The sequence below is a fragment of the Stylophora pistillata genome, chromosome 4 (genome assembly GCF_964205215.1).
Source record: "Stylophora pistillata chromosome 4, jaStyPist1.2, whole genome shotgun sequence".
NCBI lineage: Eukaryota > Metazoa > Cnidaria > Anthozoa > Scleractinia > Pocilloporidae > Stylophora > Stylophora pistillata.
Genome location: NC_142522.1, coordinates 38,236,362 through 38,254,148, shown reverse-complemented (window position 1 = coordinate 38,254,148; position 17,787 = coordinate 38,236,362). Strand labels below are relative to the sequence as shown.

Below are 17,787 nucleotides of genomic sequence, written 5' to 3'. Positions count from 1 at the left end.
ATAGAGTTCTAGCCAAGGCTTTGAAGTTGCACTTCGTAACAAAATTTCTCGGATAAGAAGAAATATTTAAAAGACTATCCGGGCCAAAAATACCATACGAACGACAAGAAAACCTTACCGTCCCTTTTACTATTTCCTCTGCTGTCTCTTTTTACCCGAACATCGAAGAAAGTATTACATGTTTGGTATCAAAATGACGGGAAAACTTGTTTACTTTAAGAAAATTTGAGTTTTGGCGCCTTCGGACTAACCCAAGGACCGCTTGGAGGCATTTTTCGACAGGTACTTAAGTCAGTTCCAGTCTTCTCTGAGAAACACACGGTCACAGACGCCATATTTGTGGACAATGATTGTTCCACTTCATAGCGCGCGCCAGCCCGGCGTGTTAATTGTACGTTTGGCAAAATTTAATCTTTCGGTAATTGTTGAGACTTCACGGAATATGATAAGTTTTAAATTTTCTGTGGTGTTCAACTAAGGACGCACGACAGATCTGCTGAAGGTGAATTGTTATCATGTCAATGTCAGCTTTCCGATGAGAGTTTTAACGAGTTTTTGTTGTTTCACTTTCGTAAGCTTGATTGTGTTCTTGTTTGTTTAGCTAATTATTCCTAGCTGAATCTCGTTTTTACTGCTTCTTAGCTGTTCTTCTAAAAATTTTGCTTCTCTCTCGGGCTCCTGATCGGCCTCCATCGTTTTCATGCGCTCGGATGTTAAACAAACGAAAATAACTTTGAGGTACTAATTTGACATTTTGTGCTGTTTCTAATTTTCGAAATCCCTAATTGGCCCATGAATACTTTCTACCGCTGCACTTTACCATTAAAAACATTTTCAAACAAAAACTCTTGATCATGATAGCAGAGAATTAAAAGATTTAGAACCAAGAAGCGTTTAAAAGAGAACCACTCACCAGTTCGCCTTTGCTCTTCCTGAGCTTTAGAAAATCAAAGCGAAACTAAATCTAATCCGGGACTTCTTTGAAAAAAAATTCGATTAAATACAATACATTTCATCATCAACTGAATATAAAGTGAAGGTCCGCCTAACCGGTTAATTTGTTTTGAGGAAATTTAGGCTAAACTTTAAAGTTAAATTTCCTTTTAACCCAGAACGTTGGACAACAGTCGGAGAAAAGAACAGGCAGAAAAGGTAAAGTCTCTTTTGATTGTATTACTTTATCTTTGTCACGCAACTGCAAGAGATAAGAAAGAGAAATGCTAAACCACTGGCTCTTTAGCTTAATCCGATATAAAGGTGTAACTAGCCTGTGCCTTTCGCTGAGCATGCTTCACTTTTGGTGTTGTGTCATGATCAAATCTTATTTTTCTTCTTTTTTTTTTTTACTTGTTAGGAAATGATGACTAAAAAATAAAACAAAAGCTGCAATTTAATGTTAACATAAAATCAAAGGCGGGTGCAAGTTTTAAGGGTTAATTTTGTAAAAACAGCAGATGCTCATAGGGCAATCTCTGGTTGCATTTGGATCGTATTAGTCACTGAGTTATTTCTCTCGGCTCTCTTGTAGGAAAATGAGAGCAGTGGGTCCAAAAGTACGTAATGTTTATAACAAACACAACCACTTTAGCAAGCACAAAAGAAAGTAGCTGACTCAGAAGAAACAGCGATTAACGATCAACAGCGGTGACGATTTGACGAATTGACCTCTTGTCTCTGCGGGTCCGTCTCTTGTAGGAGACTGGTGCCTAACTGAAAGTCCGTAGACGTATAACTCGCGCTTGTAACCATAGTTAGTAGAGAGGGCTATGTTGTAACCTTTCTGCGAACTCATAACCTAGCTCCGATAACTAAATATGTTCAGTGAACTCGTCTTAGAATTGAGCGAGCCGTGAAGCGATGGCGGATTAAAAATTGGTTTGCCTGAGAGCTTAAAACTAAAGAAAATAAACAGAACTAACAGAAACCTCGAGAGAAAAAAGATCAATTTCATGTTTTGAACAAGTGAAAATTAATTTATTCACAACCAACAAATATCAACTACGTTGAAATATGCACTCAAGGAAAACTAAGCAAGAAATAATTTTCAACTTTAAGAATTATAAAGAAGGATCAGATCGTCAAATCATACGTGTTTTTTATGCTAAAGTAGATAATTCACTAACAGGTATTCGTTAAAAAGTTATTGTTCGTAATTAGAGATGACTAAACGGAAAAGGTTGAGTAGATAACTGTACCAACAATTGTCCCAACAACTGTCCCCGTCTGCGATAATCAATGTAATGTGCTTCCCCCTCCCCAATCCCCCCCCCCTTAAATATTAAGTGCACTTTCTCCGGTGCCATATGGCGGACTTTTGTTACGTTCGGACCTCCAAGGATCATTGTCACAAAGAACGCATCGAGGGATAAGTCTAACAGTGAACATAAAGCAAACTGCTATCATAGCTCTAAATTTGTAAACAGATGTGACGAGTGGGGAACTTGCGGCTATCCATAACATCTCCTGTGAAAAAAAGTGAAAATACAAATATTAAGGTCCAAAATCTTGGCAAACAAATAAGACTTTTTTATCAGAGGGCTCAAGCCGTTGAAATGCGGAGATTTAAAACCTGCTCCAAGGAAGATCCAACAGCTCAGTGTCAAAACAATTTAGGACCATTATCCATCTGGAGTAAATTTCTGCCATACCTAAGTAACGCACAAGGTGTATTGGAAATATGTGACAGGTATGTTTGGTGCTTGATGATACATTTGTGGCTGTTAACGTACCTCTCAGAGGTGAAAACGGGCGATACTGTTTTTCCAAAATAATAAATGAAAGCGAAAATGACCACTGCATCAGCCAGTAAAAGCAGTAAATACATAATCATGAAAATCATCCAGCACTTTCGTTGGCGGTTTCGTTCCAACTCATTTGATATCATTGAAGTCATTTCATTTGTGTTATCCATGGTGCCTGAGAATCTAGGTGAGGACGGAAAAAATTTATCATAATATCTTTAGAAACTGAAAGCTATAGACAATCTCTGAAATCTTGTATGTTAATCCCAAACGCTGCATAACTAATAGACCATGATAGAGACGAAACTCTGATACTAATTAAGGGGGATACGCAATGACCAAAATATGTGAATTTGAATAAATCACAAGAATATCACTTTAGAACTTACCCAAATCTAATTGCTGCGCAGTAAAAATAAACTCAAATCAGCTCGGTCAATATGTTCGGGAAGCGCTATGTCACGAAAAAAAGAACGAAAAAATCAAGAGGTGAAAAAATGAAAAGGTGGCACTAAATTTATAATTTCTGTGCAGTAAGAATAAATCCAATTCAGCTTGGTCAATATCTTTATCATAATATCTTTAGAAACTGAAAACTATAAACAATCTCTGAAATCTTGCCTGTTAATCCCAAACGCTACTTTTCTAATAGACCATGATAGAGACAAAACTCCAATACTAGTTAACTGAGATACACTATGGCCAAAATATGTCAATTTGAATAAATCACAGAAATATGACTTGGCACTTACCCAAATCTAATTGCTGTGCAGTAAGAATAAACCCATTTCAGCTTGGTCAATATGTTCGGGAAGTGCTACGTCACGACAAAAAGAAAAAAGAAATCAAGAGAAGAATAAATGTAACGATAGTGCTGACTGAATTCACGATTTCGTTATTAATTTGACAATTTTACATTTTGTCTATCCCTTTCCACGACGATATTAGCTCCACGTCACTCCGATCTCAACTTTGAGACACGCGAAAGTTGCGTTCTGAGAGAATATCACGGTACTTTGAGGTTTTCAACACGACTGAATTCCTCGTCGAAGCTCCATCGATACGTACTGTCTGTTGGCCTGGAGAAACTGAAGTGTTTACTTTACCTTCGTACATGCTCATGTCACAAAACTTCACTCGCTTCATTTCCGTTCTTGATTTAACCCTTGATCATAGCGCCGCTGAGTCTCGTCTAGAAAATGAAACACAACTACGTTTCTGTATTGATTTTCCCGTACAATACTCTTATTCATATGGCTTTGGTAACAGAAAAATTTAACAGTGTCAATCGGAGATATCATTACTTCCGCTTTGGTTGTCTTGACTGCAGTTCTGATGAACTGCAGCTTCATTAACGCATAAGTAATCTAAGAACTTTACTACTTATTACGGGTTTAAATAAAAATTTTGATATGCAGAAAATTTAAACATTTAGAACCAAGAAGCGTTTAAAAAAGAAACACTAACCACGTCGCCTTTGCTCCTCCTGAGCTTAGAAAATCAAAGCAAAACTGAAGCCAATCCGGGACCTCCTCCAAAGTAATTCACGCAGTACGTTAGATCATTGACTAAATATAACGTGAAGGTGCACCTTGCCATTTTGTTTTGAGGAAATTTAAGCTGAACTAGAGAGTTAAATTGCTTATTATTTCAGAAAGTTGGACAACAGTCAGAGCATAGACCAGACAGGAAAAGTAAAGTCTCTCTTGATTACATTATTTTTTCTTTGTCACGCAACTGCCAAAACATTGCCTTTTTAGCTTAAGCCGATATAAAGCTGTATCAAGCCTCAGTATGCCTTTCGCTCAACAAGCCTTTTATTTTTCGGTTTTGTGCTCTTGGTCGCCACACGTGACTTCTCGATGGTCACAATAACTTGGCTCCGACAATGAAATAAGTTCAGTGAGTTAGTCTTCTTAGTGAGCGAGCTGTGAAGCGATGCCCGGAGAAAAATCAGTTTGTCTGAGAGCTTAAAACTAAAGAAATAAACAGAACTAATAGAAAATTCCAGGGAAAAAGGATCGATTTCATGTTTTGAACAAGTGAACATTATTTTATTCATAACCAACAATTATCAATTAGGTTGAAATATGCACTCAAGGAAAACTAGGCAAGAAATAATTTTCAAATTTAAAAATCCTAAAAAATAGGATCAAATCGCCAAATCATACGTGTTTCTCATGTTAAGGTATATAAATTCACTAAGAGGTATTCATTAAAAATGTAATTGTTCGTAATTAGAAATTAGTGAACTGGAAAGGTTGACTGAGTAGATAATTGTACCGACAACTGTCCCCGTCGGCAATAATCAATCCAATGTGCTTCCCCCATCCCCCCTCGGCTGAATATGAGAGAATATGAACCTACATAATCTGTTGTCAACATGTATTCACTAAAATGCAGTTGCTCGTAAGTAGAGATGACGGTACGGGAAGGTCGATTGGGTAGAAGCCTGTCACCAAAGCTTTCCCCGTTGACGATAGTCAATCTAAGAGCTCCCCTCCCCTTCTCCTCCCCCCCTCCCCCCATCGAGAGGAATGAATACAAACAAATAACACAAACAAGAAAAAAAAATGGTTAAGCACTCTATTTACACCTCTTTACAATACTCGCTAAATACTTTAGTTACGAGGAAACTACTTTTTTCGGAACGCTCGTCATCTGTTAAAAAAAATGTATTTCAAGCATAAACAACACTTGGCTAGAGGCAAAAAGGACAGCCAAAAACATGGTCCGGTGGTGATCCATGGTCGACGCCCTATGCTCCCAGCAGGAGTGGGGATGGCCTAATCCAATCTATTGCCAAATTCAGCAGTTTATCCACATAATCCATCACCATTCTCGGTAGAGAGAAAATTTACCCTAGACTCAAGCCTTTTGAGCGGCCGTCTGCTGTTTTTACGTCAAAGGCACACGACAAAAGGAATAAACTTGGAATTAGTGAACTGAGGGGATATTTTTGGAATTGAGACACTTTCAGATCTCAGATTTTAAGATGATTGGGAGATTGGGTACCCATAGCAAGAAATATTACTCCTTCCGCTTAGTTTTCTATTATTTTAAAAAGTAATTATATCACACTATACTAAGACCGATTGACATTTATTTGTTTATTTATTTATTTAAAGATTCGTACAGTATAGAGGCTAGAGAACAATAGGACACGTAGTCCCCTACTGGATTCACCCACCTAAACCAACCCCTTAAAATGTAGAAAACCAATCCCTTACCCAAAACTACAATTAAATATTAATAATGTACTATAAATATCGTTCTAATAAATAGAAAGAAAGAAGAGAAAAAGGTAACGAATATCGCACTACATTAATACTAACAAGAGCAAGCTTTTAGAATATTTACACGGCGACACTTAGGACAAATCAAAGGAACATATGTTGTCGCCATCGAAAACATTATATAATCGATTAAAGTAAAAAGATTTGAGTTGGCGTTTGAAAGAACGAAGTGTATTAGCTACTTTGATATCTTCGGGAATATCATTCCATATTACCGTAATTCTATTAAAATGATAATCTCGGAAAGAGGAAGTATGGGCAAAATTGGTCAATTAGGCAATGAGAAGTATCTGCACGACGCGTGCGTCCCTGAACAAACGACAAATATAGTGATCAAATTCAAAGGTAAAATCAACCAGATTATTTAGGCATTTATCAAAGAAAACCAGACCCAAATATTCCATTATAAAACCAGATCCAAATATTCCATATACATGCAAGTGAAATAAGAGGACGCACTTTTACTTCGATCCACTGCTTCCACTACCACCACTACTGCTAAAGTTACTGTTTCCAGTATTGCGAGCGTTCGTATTAACTGTGGAAAGGTTTTTGATTATCAATTCGATCTTCGGTACCCTCCCTCGAACTTTATTTGAGCTGCAGTGCACCGTAAATAGGGATTTCGTTATTGCTGCTTGAGCTACATGGCTACAGGTTTGTTGTCTTTGAGCACCAGAATCAGATGTTTTAAGGGCTACATCTGGAAAGAGGCCGTCATCGGTTACTCTCGGTTTATGATATATTGCAGTTTTAATTGTTATCCTCTGCAGCTGTCATTGCCGCCAAATAGTTTGGACTTTATCGCAATTTGTTTCTGGAAAGTTAGTGATGCACTGTTTATCCACTAGACAAGTCGTTGTTATTTTAAGATACAAACCCCAAAATAAGTTAGCTTACAGATATGTAGTAGGCAAGTCTTTCACATTGGTTTGCTCAGTAATCAAATGTTAAGGCAGTATTATTGCCAAAAGGTAAAGCTACAAAACCCACTTCTTCTTTGGACCACCAGTCATTGATAATTATCAAACAGCCTGGGTTCCGCTATCTAAACCACTGTCTTGTCTCTCAGGGCCTCTGATTTTCCCTATAATGTACTTGTCGTCATGAAATAATTTTGTCCACACAAGTTCAGTTCCTTTTTTGTAAAACGGCAAGAAAAGAAAACTACTCACACAGTTTACAAACGTGCCTCCCTTCCGCCAATAGCTATCCTTCACTCCAGCAATCAAATATAAGATTACAGTTAGGTATAGTATTGTATTAATCAAATATACAAGCAATCGTAAGCAGAAGACAATCAGGGCCACCTTGAATATTAAGTGCACTTTCCCCGGTGCCATATGGCGGACTTTCGTTTCGTTCAGAGCTACAAGAATCATTGTCACAAAGAATGCATCCAGGGAAAACGTAAAGCAAACTGCTATCATAGCTCTAAATTTGTAAACAGAAATGACGAGTGAGGAACTTGCGCTCTCAATAACATCCCCTGTGACAAAAAGCGAAAATACAAATATTAAGGTCCAAAATCTCGGCAAACGAATAAGATTTTTTATCAGAGGGCACAAGCCGGTGAACTGCGGAGATTTGAAAACTGCTCCGAGAAAGATCCAACAGTTCACTGCGTCTAAACAATTTAGGGTCATTATCAACCTGGAGTAAGTTTTTGTCATGCCTAAGTAGCGTACAAGATGTATTGGAAATATTTGAGAGGTATTTTTGGTGCTTGATGATGATACATTTGTGGCTGTTAACCTCTTCGAGGTGAAAACGGGCGATATTGTTTTTCCAAAATGATAAATGAAAGTGAAAGTAATCACTACTTCAGCCAGTAAAAGCAGTAAATACATAATCATCAAAATCATCCAGCCGAGGGTAGACTTGCAGCAAGCGCACTTTCGTTGACGGTTTGGTTCCATCTCATTTGATATCATTGAAGTCATCTCATTTGTGTTATCCATGGTCCCTAGGAATCTAGGTGAGGACGGAAAAATTTATCTTAACTTATTTAGAAACTGAAAACGTGTGATAAGCAGAAAAAAATCAATCAACTACATTTCATCCCTACAGACCACAGGCAGCCCAAGCTCACTACTAGAAAAGCAGACGTGACTCTTACCGTGTTCAACTGAACACCAACATAGCGCTAACTCGCCGAAAACGCTTCAAAATGGCCTGAGACGCTAGGAATCAACAAAGAAAACAACAAGGCAATAAAGCAAGCCCATTTTATTTCAAAACAAGACATTTTTTTCTCTCTTTTAAGGCAAACCGATAACATCCCATAGAAATTTTATAAATATAAAACGTTGCGCAACACAGTAAGAGTCACTTCCGCTTTTCTAGAAGTGAGCTTGGGCTGCCTGTGTACAGACCTGTTTCGTGGTTGCCCACTCATCAGGGGATAATCCCCTGATGAGTAGGCAACCACGAAACAGGTCTGTAGGGATGAAATGTAGTTGATTGATTTTTTTCTGCTTATCACACATTATATTCGCTCTACTATATGAATCGAGCACTGTTTTACGGATATCAAGTTTAACCCTTCTAGAAACTGAAAACTATAGACAACCCCTGAAATCTTTCATGTTAATCCCAAACGCTGCATATCTAATAGTCCATGATAGAGACGAAACTCCAATACTAATTATCTGAGATACGCAATGGCGAAACATGTCAATTTGAATAAATCACTGAAGTAGGTCAAGGCACTTACCCAAATCTAATTGCTGTGCAGTAAGAATAAACCCAACTCAGCTTGGTCAATATGTTCGGGAAGTTCTGTGTCACGACAAAAAGAACAAAGAAATCCAGATGGGAATAAATGTAACGATAGTACTGACTAAATTCACAGTTTTGCTGTCAATTTGACAATTTACATTTTGTCTATCCCTTTCCACGACGATATAAGCTCGACGTCAGTCCAATGTTAACTTCGAGACACGCTTCTACCGTTCAAATACACCGAAAGTTTCGTTCTGAAAGAATATCACGGTACTTTGAGGTTTTTAACACAAATGAGTTAGTCGTCGAAGCTCCATCGATATAGACTGTCTGTTGGCCTGGAGAAACTGAAGTGTGTTTAATTTGCACTTGTAAATGCTCATGTCACGAAACTTTACTCCGCTTCATTTCCGTTCTTGATTTAACCCCTGATAATAGCGCCACTGAGTCACGTCTAGAAAATGAAATAAAACTACTTTCCCCATAAATTGCTTTTATCCCTATGGCGATGGTAAGAGAAAATTGAACAGTATCCATCAGAAATATCATTCCTTCCGCTTTGGTTGTCTGGATTGCAGTTTTGATGAATTGCGGCTTGATTAACGCATAAATAGTCTGAGACCTTTACCACTTATCACAGGTTAAAAAAAAAATCTTGATATGCAGAAAATTTAAACATTTAGAAACAAGAAGCGTTTAAAAGAAAACCACTTACCCCCTTTGCTCGTCCTGAGCTTTAGAAAATCAAAGCAAAACTAAGTCAACTAAAGCCAATCTGGGAATTCCCCAAAATAATTCGCGTAGTACATTAAATCATCAACTAAATATAACAAGAAGGTGAACCTTGCCATTTTGTTGTGAGGATATTTAAGCTGAACTAGAAAGTTAAATTGCTTATTTTTCCAGAAAGTTGGACAACAGTCGGAGCATAGAACATGTAAAGTATCTCTTGATTGTAATATTTTTTTTTGTCACGCAACTGCCAAAACATTGCCTACTTAGCTTAAGAAAAAAATTTAAAATCCCCTGACTAAGGTATTTGACACCCTCAGGAGACAGCTATGGCAATTCTCGACTTAAATTGACCTTTTTCCAGTATTTTGATGTTAGGGATACATTTGGGTTAGTGTTACAGCTGGGTTAGGGCTACAGTTGGGTTAGGGTTACAGTTGGGTTAGGGTTACAGTTGGGTTAGGGTTACAGTTGGTTTAGGGTTACAGTTGGTTTAGGGTTACAGTTGGGTTTGTGTTACAGTTTAGAGTTAGGGTCACAGTTGGGTTAGGGTTACATTTTAGAGTTAGGGTTACAGTTGGGTTAGGGTTACAGTTCGGTTGGGGTTACAGTTCGGTTAGGGTTTAGGGTAGCACAAGTCAGGTAACAAGCATTCTCATTGCCATCCAGCACCCTGGGGCAAGTAGCCAGATGGGACTGGTCTTGTTGAGCCTAAAACATTTTGCAGTAACCAGATAATTTAGAAACTGACCACCCTTTTTACCTGCGCTTTGTGATCTAATCTGAAATTGAGCCCTGCAAGGCTTCTGACAACTACCCTCCCCGCTATAATTCCTTATTTCTTAGTAAGGTCACAAAACTTTCTAGTTTTACTAATACCATAGCTTGCATGGTTAGGGACATGAAAATAGCAATATAGTGACAAAATTAAGATTTAATTAATCAATTCATTAAGCCGATATAAAGCCGTAACTAGCCAGTGCCTTTTTAACAAGCCTTGTTTTTGGTTTTGTGCTCCTGACCGCTACACGTGACTTCGCGAAGGTCACAATGATGGGGCTCCGAAAATTAAATAAGTTCATTGAACTAGTCTTCTAAGTGAGCAAGCTTTGAAGCGATGGCGGAAAAAAAAATAGAAAATTCCAGGGAAAAAGGATCGTTTCATGTTTTGAACAAGTGAAAATTATTTTATTCATAACCAAAAGATATCAATTACGTTGAAATATGCACTCAAGGAAAACTTGGCAAGAAAAAATTTTCAACTTTAAAAATCATAAAAAGAAGGATCAAATCACCGTGTTAATCTCACGTTAACTGAAAACTGAAAGTCCGCTGCCGTATAACTCGCGCTTGTAACCTTTTTACGAGCTCATATCCTGCCTCCTACAACTAAACATGTTAAATGAACTCGTCTTCGAAGTGAGCGAGCCGTGAAAACAGAAAATTCAAGAGAAACAGGATCAATTTCATGTTTTGAACAAGTGAAAATTATTTTGTTCACACCAACAAATATTAACTACGTCGAAAAATGCACTGAAGGAAAACTAAGCAAGAAATAATTTTCAGCTTTAAGAATTATAAAAAATGATCTGATCGTCAAATCATATGTGTTTTTCATGCTAAAGTAGATAAATTCGCTAACAGGTATTCACTAAAATGTAATGGTTCGTAATTAGAAATGACTGAATGGGAAAGGTTGACTGAGTAGATAACTGTATCAACAACTTTCCCCGTCGACGATAATCGATCTAATGTGCTCTCCTCCCCTCCTTCCCGATCGAGAGGAATGGATACAAACAAATAACACAACAGAAAAATAAACAAATGGTTAAACACTTTATTTACACTTTCTTTACGATACGCGGTAAATACTTTAGTTGAGAGCAAACTACTTTTTCCGGGACTCTCTTCAACTATCAAAAAGATATTTTAAACATAGACAACGCCTGGCTAGAGGCAAAAAGAACAGCCAAAAATAGCGTCCGGTGGTGATCCATGGTTGACTCACTATGTTTCCAGCAGGAGTGAGGATGGCCTAATCTAATCTATTGCCAAATTAAGCAGTTTATACACATAATTTATCACCACTCTCAGTAGAGAGAAAATTAACCTTAGACTGAAGCCTCTTGAGCGGCCGTGTCCTGTTTTTACGTCAAAGGCACACGCAGAAAAAAAAAAACGAACTTGGAAATCATGGTAGAAAACGATCATTTTATCGTAGTGAGCGGATATTTTTGGAATTGAGACACTTTCAGATCACAGATTTTAAAAAGATTGGGAGATTGAGCGCTCATAACAAGAAATATCTCTCCTTCCGCTTGGTTTTCTACTATTTTTAAAAGTAATTATATCACACTATGCTAATACCGATTGATACATGCAAGTGGAACAAAAGGACTTACTTTTAGTACTAATGCTTCTACTACTACTACCAGTATTACTAAAGCTATTGTTTCCACTATTACGATCGTTCGTGTTCATTTTGGGAAAGTTTCTGATTATGAACTCTATCCTCAGTGGCCTCAGTCTGTCTAACTTTCTCTGAGCTGCAGCGCACTGTAAAGAGGGGTTTCGTTGTCACTGCTTGAGCGACAAGACTGCAGGTCTGTTGCCTTTGATTACCAGAATAAAAAATCAGATGATTCTGATGGCTAGCTACATCTGGAAAAAGGCCGTCATCGGTTGCTCTCGGCTTATGATGTAATACAGTTTGGTACGAAGTTTGGCCGGATTAGATTTATCGCAATTTGTTTATAGAAAGTTAGTGATGCACCGTTTATCTATTGGACAAGTAGTTGGCATTTTACGATACGAACTCCAACCTACAGTAGCGGCAATGATATGTAGTAGCATGCTACTTTCATGGTGGTTTGCTTAGTAATCAAATGTTATGGTAGTATTATTACCAAAAGGTAAAACTACAGAACCTATTACTTCTTCGAACTGCTGAAGAGAAAGTCATTGATGCAGATTTTCAAACAGCCTAGATGCCGTTATCAAAACCACTGTCTTGTCTCTCAGGGCCTCTAATTTCCCCTATAGTGTTCTTGTCATCACGAAATATTTTTTTCCACACAAATTCAGTTCCTTTTTTGTAAAACGGCAGGAAAAGAAAAGTACTTACACAGTCTATAAACGTGCCTCCCTTCCGCATATAGCTATCCTTCACTCCAGCAATCAAATATAAGATTATAGTTAAGTATAGTATTCTAGTAATCGGACATACAAACAATCGAAAGCAGAAGACAATCAGGGCCCCCTTAAATATTAAGTGCAGTTGCCCCGGTGCCATTTGGCGGACTTTTACTTCGTTCAGAACTCAAGAATCATTGTTACAAAGAACGCATCCAGGGAGAACGTAAAGCAAACCACCATCATAGTTATAAATTTGTAAACGGGTGTGGCGAGTGAGGAATTTGCGCTGTCAATAACATTCCCCATGACAACGAGCACTAATACAAATATTAAGGTCCAAAATCTCGGCAAACGAATAAGATCTTTTATCATAGGGCACAAGCCGATGAAATGCGGAGATTTGAAAACTGCCCAAAGAAAGATCCAACAGCTCGCTGTGTCCAAGCAATTTAGGGTCATTATCAATCTGGAGTAAGTTTCTATCATACCTAAGTAACGCACAAGCTGTATTTGAAATATGTGAGAGGTTCTTTTGGTGCTTGATGAGAAATTCGTGTCTGTTAACCTCTCCAAGGTGAAAACGGGCGATATTGCTTTTCCAAAATGACAAATGAAAGCGAAAATAACCACTACTTCAGCCAGTAACAGCAATAAATACATAATGATGGAAATCATCCGGCTGAGGGTGGACTTGCAACAAGCGCACTTTCGTTGACGGTTTGACATCATTAAAGTTATTTCATTTGCCTCCTGATCCATGGTGCTTAGGAATCTAGGTAAAGACGACACCGCAGAAATACGTTTAGGTGACGTCACAGTGGTCAGTGGTCATCAACATTAGGCTGCCAAGTGCTTCCATGTGTTTGTGGACTGAGTTCGATGAAAACATCGGCCTTTTACATGGTTTTAAGTCGGAAAATATCCATGATACTTCTCCTTGTTTATTATGGTTGATCCTTTGAATGGGTTTTTAATACTAAAACCACGTCTTAACAAATATCGGTACAGGGGAGTCATTTTGTTTAGAGTTTTGTGCTGTTTGCTGACTTTAGCTGGCCGTCGTTACGAAGTGTGATCGTGGTTCGTCAGTCGCCATCGCCTTCAGAATTGTCAAAAACAGTGATAGTTATCCAAACAAAGCAAGAGATTAGTTCTGTAAGATAATTTTCCAGCGAGTCTGAAGACTGGTTGGATTTTTAAGTGTTATTAGCATGAAGCGATACACGTAATTATTGAGTTGTGAAAATATTCACACTCACTTTGCGCCGACGTGCGGTGCCTTTTCATTTTGGAAATCATTCGCTTGGTTGAGAATTTTACTTTTCTAGACTGATTTTTCGCCATTCCACATTTCTGATTTTCTGTGCCTTTAAGAACGGGTGTCCGTAACGCTCGAAACGTCAGCTTTTGTAATCGTTACGGTTGCCAATTTACCATTTCAACTTTGTTGATATATCCAAATTAAAATATGAAAACAATTGTTCATTTCATATACTTGCAGTTTTATCAACAAGTTATTTCTCATGAACAGAATAACGCCTGACTTAAGCTCATATAATGGTGATGTTTACAAAGGGAGTGGAAATCGAAGAAATTGTGATTTGTTTGTATTTGAGACCGTCCAACATGATTGATTCATTTACAATTTATCTTGAGTTAAGTCTTTATTGATATTAATCGATTGTAGATCTCCATTACTTGTCTTTGGTACGTTTGCTTGTACCTGTTACTACAACTGCTACTTTATTTTCCCAAACAGCTCTATTTGTTTTACACGAAAGCATTTTCAATGAAACCCACTTTTTTATTATGATTATGATTATTATTATATTTTTATAACTCAGTCATTTGAAACTTTTACAGGCACATGTATGTTTACCTGAAGTATATTCCACTATCTTGCATGTGCATTGCATTAATTTATGCAAATAATCAACTACTCTTCTTCTTCAATTCATTTTTTTTAGATTAGCTTTGCATAGCTCTACATAGTTTCCTTGTGCTTAAGGAATCATATACATCACATGCTCTGAAGCACTGTAAGGATAATTATGATCCCCATCAGTAATAGTACATCATATCTCCACACTGAGAACATCATTATAAAACATTCCTATTTGACTTGTAACCATTTTCTTTCAAGGTGGCAAAATATATGTATTGCTGAAACTTGATGAGAATTTCTTATTGACTACAACTAGCGTAGCCATACCAGTGCTCCCCTTCCCTGTAATAAGTTGGGAAAAGGACATCTCCATGGTGCTATCATTGTTCATGTTTGGGAATATCCCATCTCTGATTTTTATTTGACTAGATGGGCACAGCAGTACACAGGCTAATTACAAGCTTTTGGTTACTCCTCATGACTTACTGTTAACTGGGAATTGACAGCTGACTTAATCTAATCCATTTTCTCCTGAACATTTTGTTCGACTTCAGAAAATACTTCTGATAATTTCCCTCTGACATTTCTAATTCGAAAGATTAATCATCATAATCATTATGTTCTTTACACCTCCATAAACACCCAACAAGAATTCTTTTTTTATAACTCAGGCAGCTTCTGAATATAAGAAATCAAGTTAAGAAGATAGTTGATTCATTCAAGGCTGTTGCAATATGAGAAAAGACAATGCAGTGCTTTATTCACATCGATTAAATTATATTATAATAATTATTTTACCTTACAGTAGTTTTGTTTCTTAAAAATTTGTTTTCTAGTAGTACCAAGATGGTAATGTTACTTTGTGAATCAGGGAGCTAAATAAAGCAGAAGTATTCTGTTAGCTCAGTACATTTTATGTTGCAGATGGCATTAAGCTAGTAAAGAAAGAAAAGAAAAAGCAAAACTAAATAAAATGAGTAGTGAGGGAAAAGCAGCTTAAAAAAAAAAGACATACTACAAATTATTCATAATTGTAATGAGTAATACTTGTTGGGAATTCAAAGTAAAACTATTGCTCAGAAATAAAATTACAGCTCAGAAAAAAAAAAATTACAAACTAAGGTGGAAAGTGAAAACTTATTTATTATCATTATAATGGACATTTTGTACTTAAAGCATACCTCGGTTTATTCTTCCTCTATTTGAGCCAGTCTCCGTACTTTTGGGGGCTTCAGTCCTATGCACGTTACAGTCGTAGGTTTTTTGGCCAACTATGATACACACAGTAACTAGTGGGGATAGGGTGGCCGTGCTACACGGGCATGTTTTGTCTTCTTTTCGGCGAATCTGACCGAAATGCCGTTGACATGCCGATTTATACGGTTCAAGCCACTGCTTTACAAACCTGATAATGCAGCGTCCTCGGATCACCGCTTCAACCATTCAAAAATCGTCTCATTTTTAGCCTTGGTGCATAAGCTCTTTTATAAACAAAACTTAGTTGCCACGGAGCCGCCAGCGAAAAACAACAATTTCATATCGTGTGCAACGTCAGTTCGGCTTTGGCAAATTATATTATTGAGCTTAAGAACTATCCAAAAGGTGAGTCGAGTTTAAAAGCTACGTTTACAGTATTCTTTCTAAGTTTTGACTTTTTACGCTGTCGATTTGACTCACGGCGAAAAACATTGTAAAAGTTATCGGCGTTTCATGGTTTCGTTGAGATGTCCGCTGACCAGTAAAATACTGTACCGTGCCCAAAAAAACGTATTTCCGCGGTGTCGGTAAGGACGGATAAATTCATCTTTAGAGACTGAAAACTTTGGACAATCCTGACTGAAACATTGCATGTTAATCCCAAACACTGCATATCTACTAGACCATTATGGAGACAAAACTCCTCGAATGAGATACGCCAGAGCCAAACTTTTTTGTCAATATAAATACGTCACTAAAATATCACTTGGCACTTACCCAAAGCTAATTGCTGTGCAGTAATAATAAACTCAAATCAGCTTGGTCAATATGTTCGGGAAGTACTATGTCTCGACAAAAATAACAAAGCAATCAAGAGGTGAAGAAACAAAAAGATAGTACTAAATTCACAATTTGGCTAGTAATTTGACAATTTTACATTTTGTCTATCCCTTTCCACGACGATATTAGCTCGACGTCACTCCAATCTTAACTTCAAAACACTCTTCTACCATTCAAATAGACCGAGAGTTTCGTTCTGAGAAAATATCACGGTACTTTGAGGTTTTCAACACGACTGAATTCCTCGTTGGAGCTTCATTAGTTATACTGTCTGTTGGCCTTGAGAAACTGAGCTGTTTACTTTCCCTCTGTGCATGCTCATGTCACGAAACTTCACTCTGCTCCATTTCCGTTCTTAATTTCCTAGTGCCGCTGAGTCACGTCAAGAAAATGAAACAAAACTACTGTCTCGTATTGATTTTCACCTAAATTACTTCAATTCATGAGACTGTGGTGATAGCGAAATAGAACAGTACCAATCGAAGATATCATTCCTTCCGCTTTGGTTGTCTGGGTTGCAGTTTGGTTGAACTGCGGCTCGATTAAGGCATTCGTAGTCTGATTACTTTCTATCGCTGCACTTTACCATTTAGAACGTGTTCAAATAAAAACCTTGATAGCAGAATATTTAAAGATTTAGAACCAAGAAGCGTTTAAAAAAGAACCACTTACCACGTCGCCTTTGCTCGTCCTGAGCTTTATAAAATCAAAGCGAAACTAAATCCAATCTGGGACTTCCCCCAAAATAATTTAAGCAAATATAGTACATTAGATCATCAATTAAATATAAAGTGAAGGTGCGCCTTGCCACTTTGTTTTGAGGAAATTTAAGCTGAACTTGAAAGTTATATTGCTTTTTTTTTTCTGAAAGTTGGAACTAGTGAGAGCATAGAACAGGCAGAAAAGGTAAAGTCTCTCTTGGTTGTATTATTTTTTCTTTATCCCGCAACTGCAAAAGATAGAAAAGAGAAATGCCAAAACATTGGCTATTTAGCTTAAGCCGCCATAAAGTTGTAACTAGCCTGTCTTTTGCTGAACATGCTTCACTTTTTGTTTTGTGTCAAATCCGATTTTTTTTCTGTTTTGACTTGTCACCGCGAGGAACTACAGACTAAACAAAGAAAACAAAAGCTGCGATTCAATGTTTATATAAGCTCAGAGGCGGCTGCAAGTTTTAAGGGGTTAATTCTGTGAAAATAGTAGATGGCGCAATCTCTGGTTGCATTTGGATCGTATT

General features: G+C 37.4%; 1 protein-coding gene, 2 long non-coding RNA genes and 1 pseudogene across 6 annotated transcripts; 1 reads left to right on the top strand and 3 right to left on the bottom strand.

Moving 5' to 3' along the window:
- Window positions 1-345: 345 nt before the first annotated feature.
- LOC148733625 (uncharacterized) lies at window positions 346-1,642 on the top strand. The gene is made up of 3 exons (XR_016000197.1): window positions 346-502; window positions 1,113-1,152; window positions 1,529-1,642. It is a non-coding gene; the product is annotated as an uncharacterized LOC148733625 (long non-coding RNA).
- Window positions 1,643-1,952: 310 nt separating this feature from the next.
- On the bottom strand, window positions 1,953-7,349 carry LOC148733624 (uncharacterized). 2 transcript variants are annotated; one of them, XR_016000195.1, is made up of 5 exons: window positions 7,213-7,349; window positions 3,848-3,933; window positions 3,494-3,506; window positions 2,730-2,924; window positions 1,953-2,463 (listed from the first exon to the last, which is right to left on the bottom strand). It is a non-coding gene; the product is annotated as an uncharacterized LOC148733624 (long non-coding RNA). The 2 variants fall into 2 exon arrangements; XR_016000194.1 differs by lacking the exon at window positions 7,213-7,349 and adding an exon at window positions 4,209-5,251.
- On the bottom strand, window positions 5,828-17,262 carry LOC111325330 (uncharacterized). 3 transcript variants are annotated; one of them, XM_022929138.2, is made up of 3 exons: window positions 17,223-17,262; window positions 8,754-8,818; window positions 5,828-8,011 (listed from the first exon to the last, which is right to left on the bottom strand). In XM_022929138.2, exon 3 carries the CDS (start codon window positions 7,996-7,998, stop codon window positions 7,063-7,065), a length of 936 nt encoding a protein of 311 aa, XP_022784873.1. In that variant the 5' UTR covers window positions 7,999-8,011; window positions 8,754-8,818; window positions 17,223-17,262; the 3' UTR covers window positions 5,828-7,062. The 3 variants fall into 3 exon arrangements, with proteins under 3 accessions (XP_022784873.1, XP_088613610.1, XP_088613612.1); XM_088757484.1 differs by lacking the exon at window positions 17,223-17,262 and adding an exon at window positions 8,917-10,128; XM_088757486.1 differs by lacking the exon at window positions 17,223-17,262 and adding an exon at window positions 9,477-10,128.
- On the bottom strand, window positions 11,311-17,216 carry LOC148733623 (uncharacterized; annotated as a pseudogene).
- Window positions 17,263-17,787: the final 525 nt, after the last annotated feature.

Coding starts and splice junctions, on each gene's coding strand:
- LOC111325330 (XM_022929138.2), bottom strand. CDS start 7,998: ATGGATAACACAAATGAGATGACTTCAATGATATCAAATGAGATGGAA.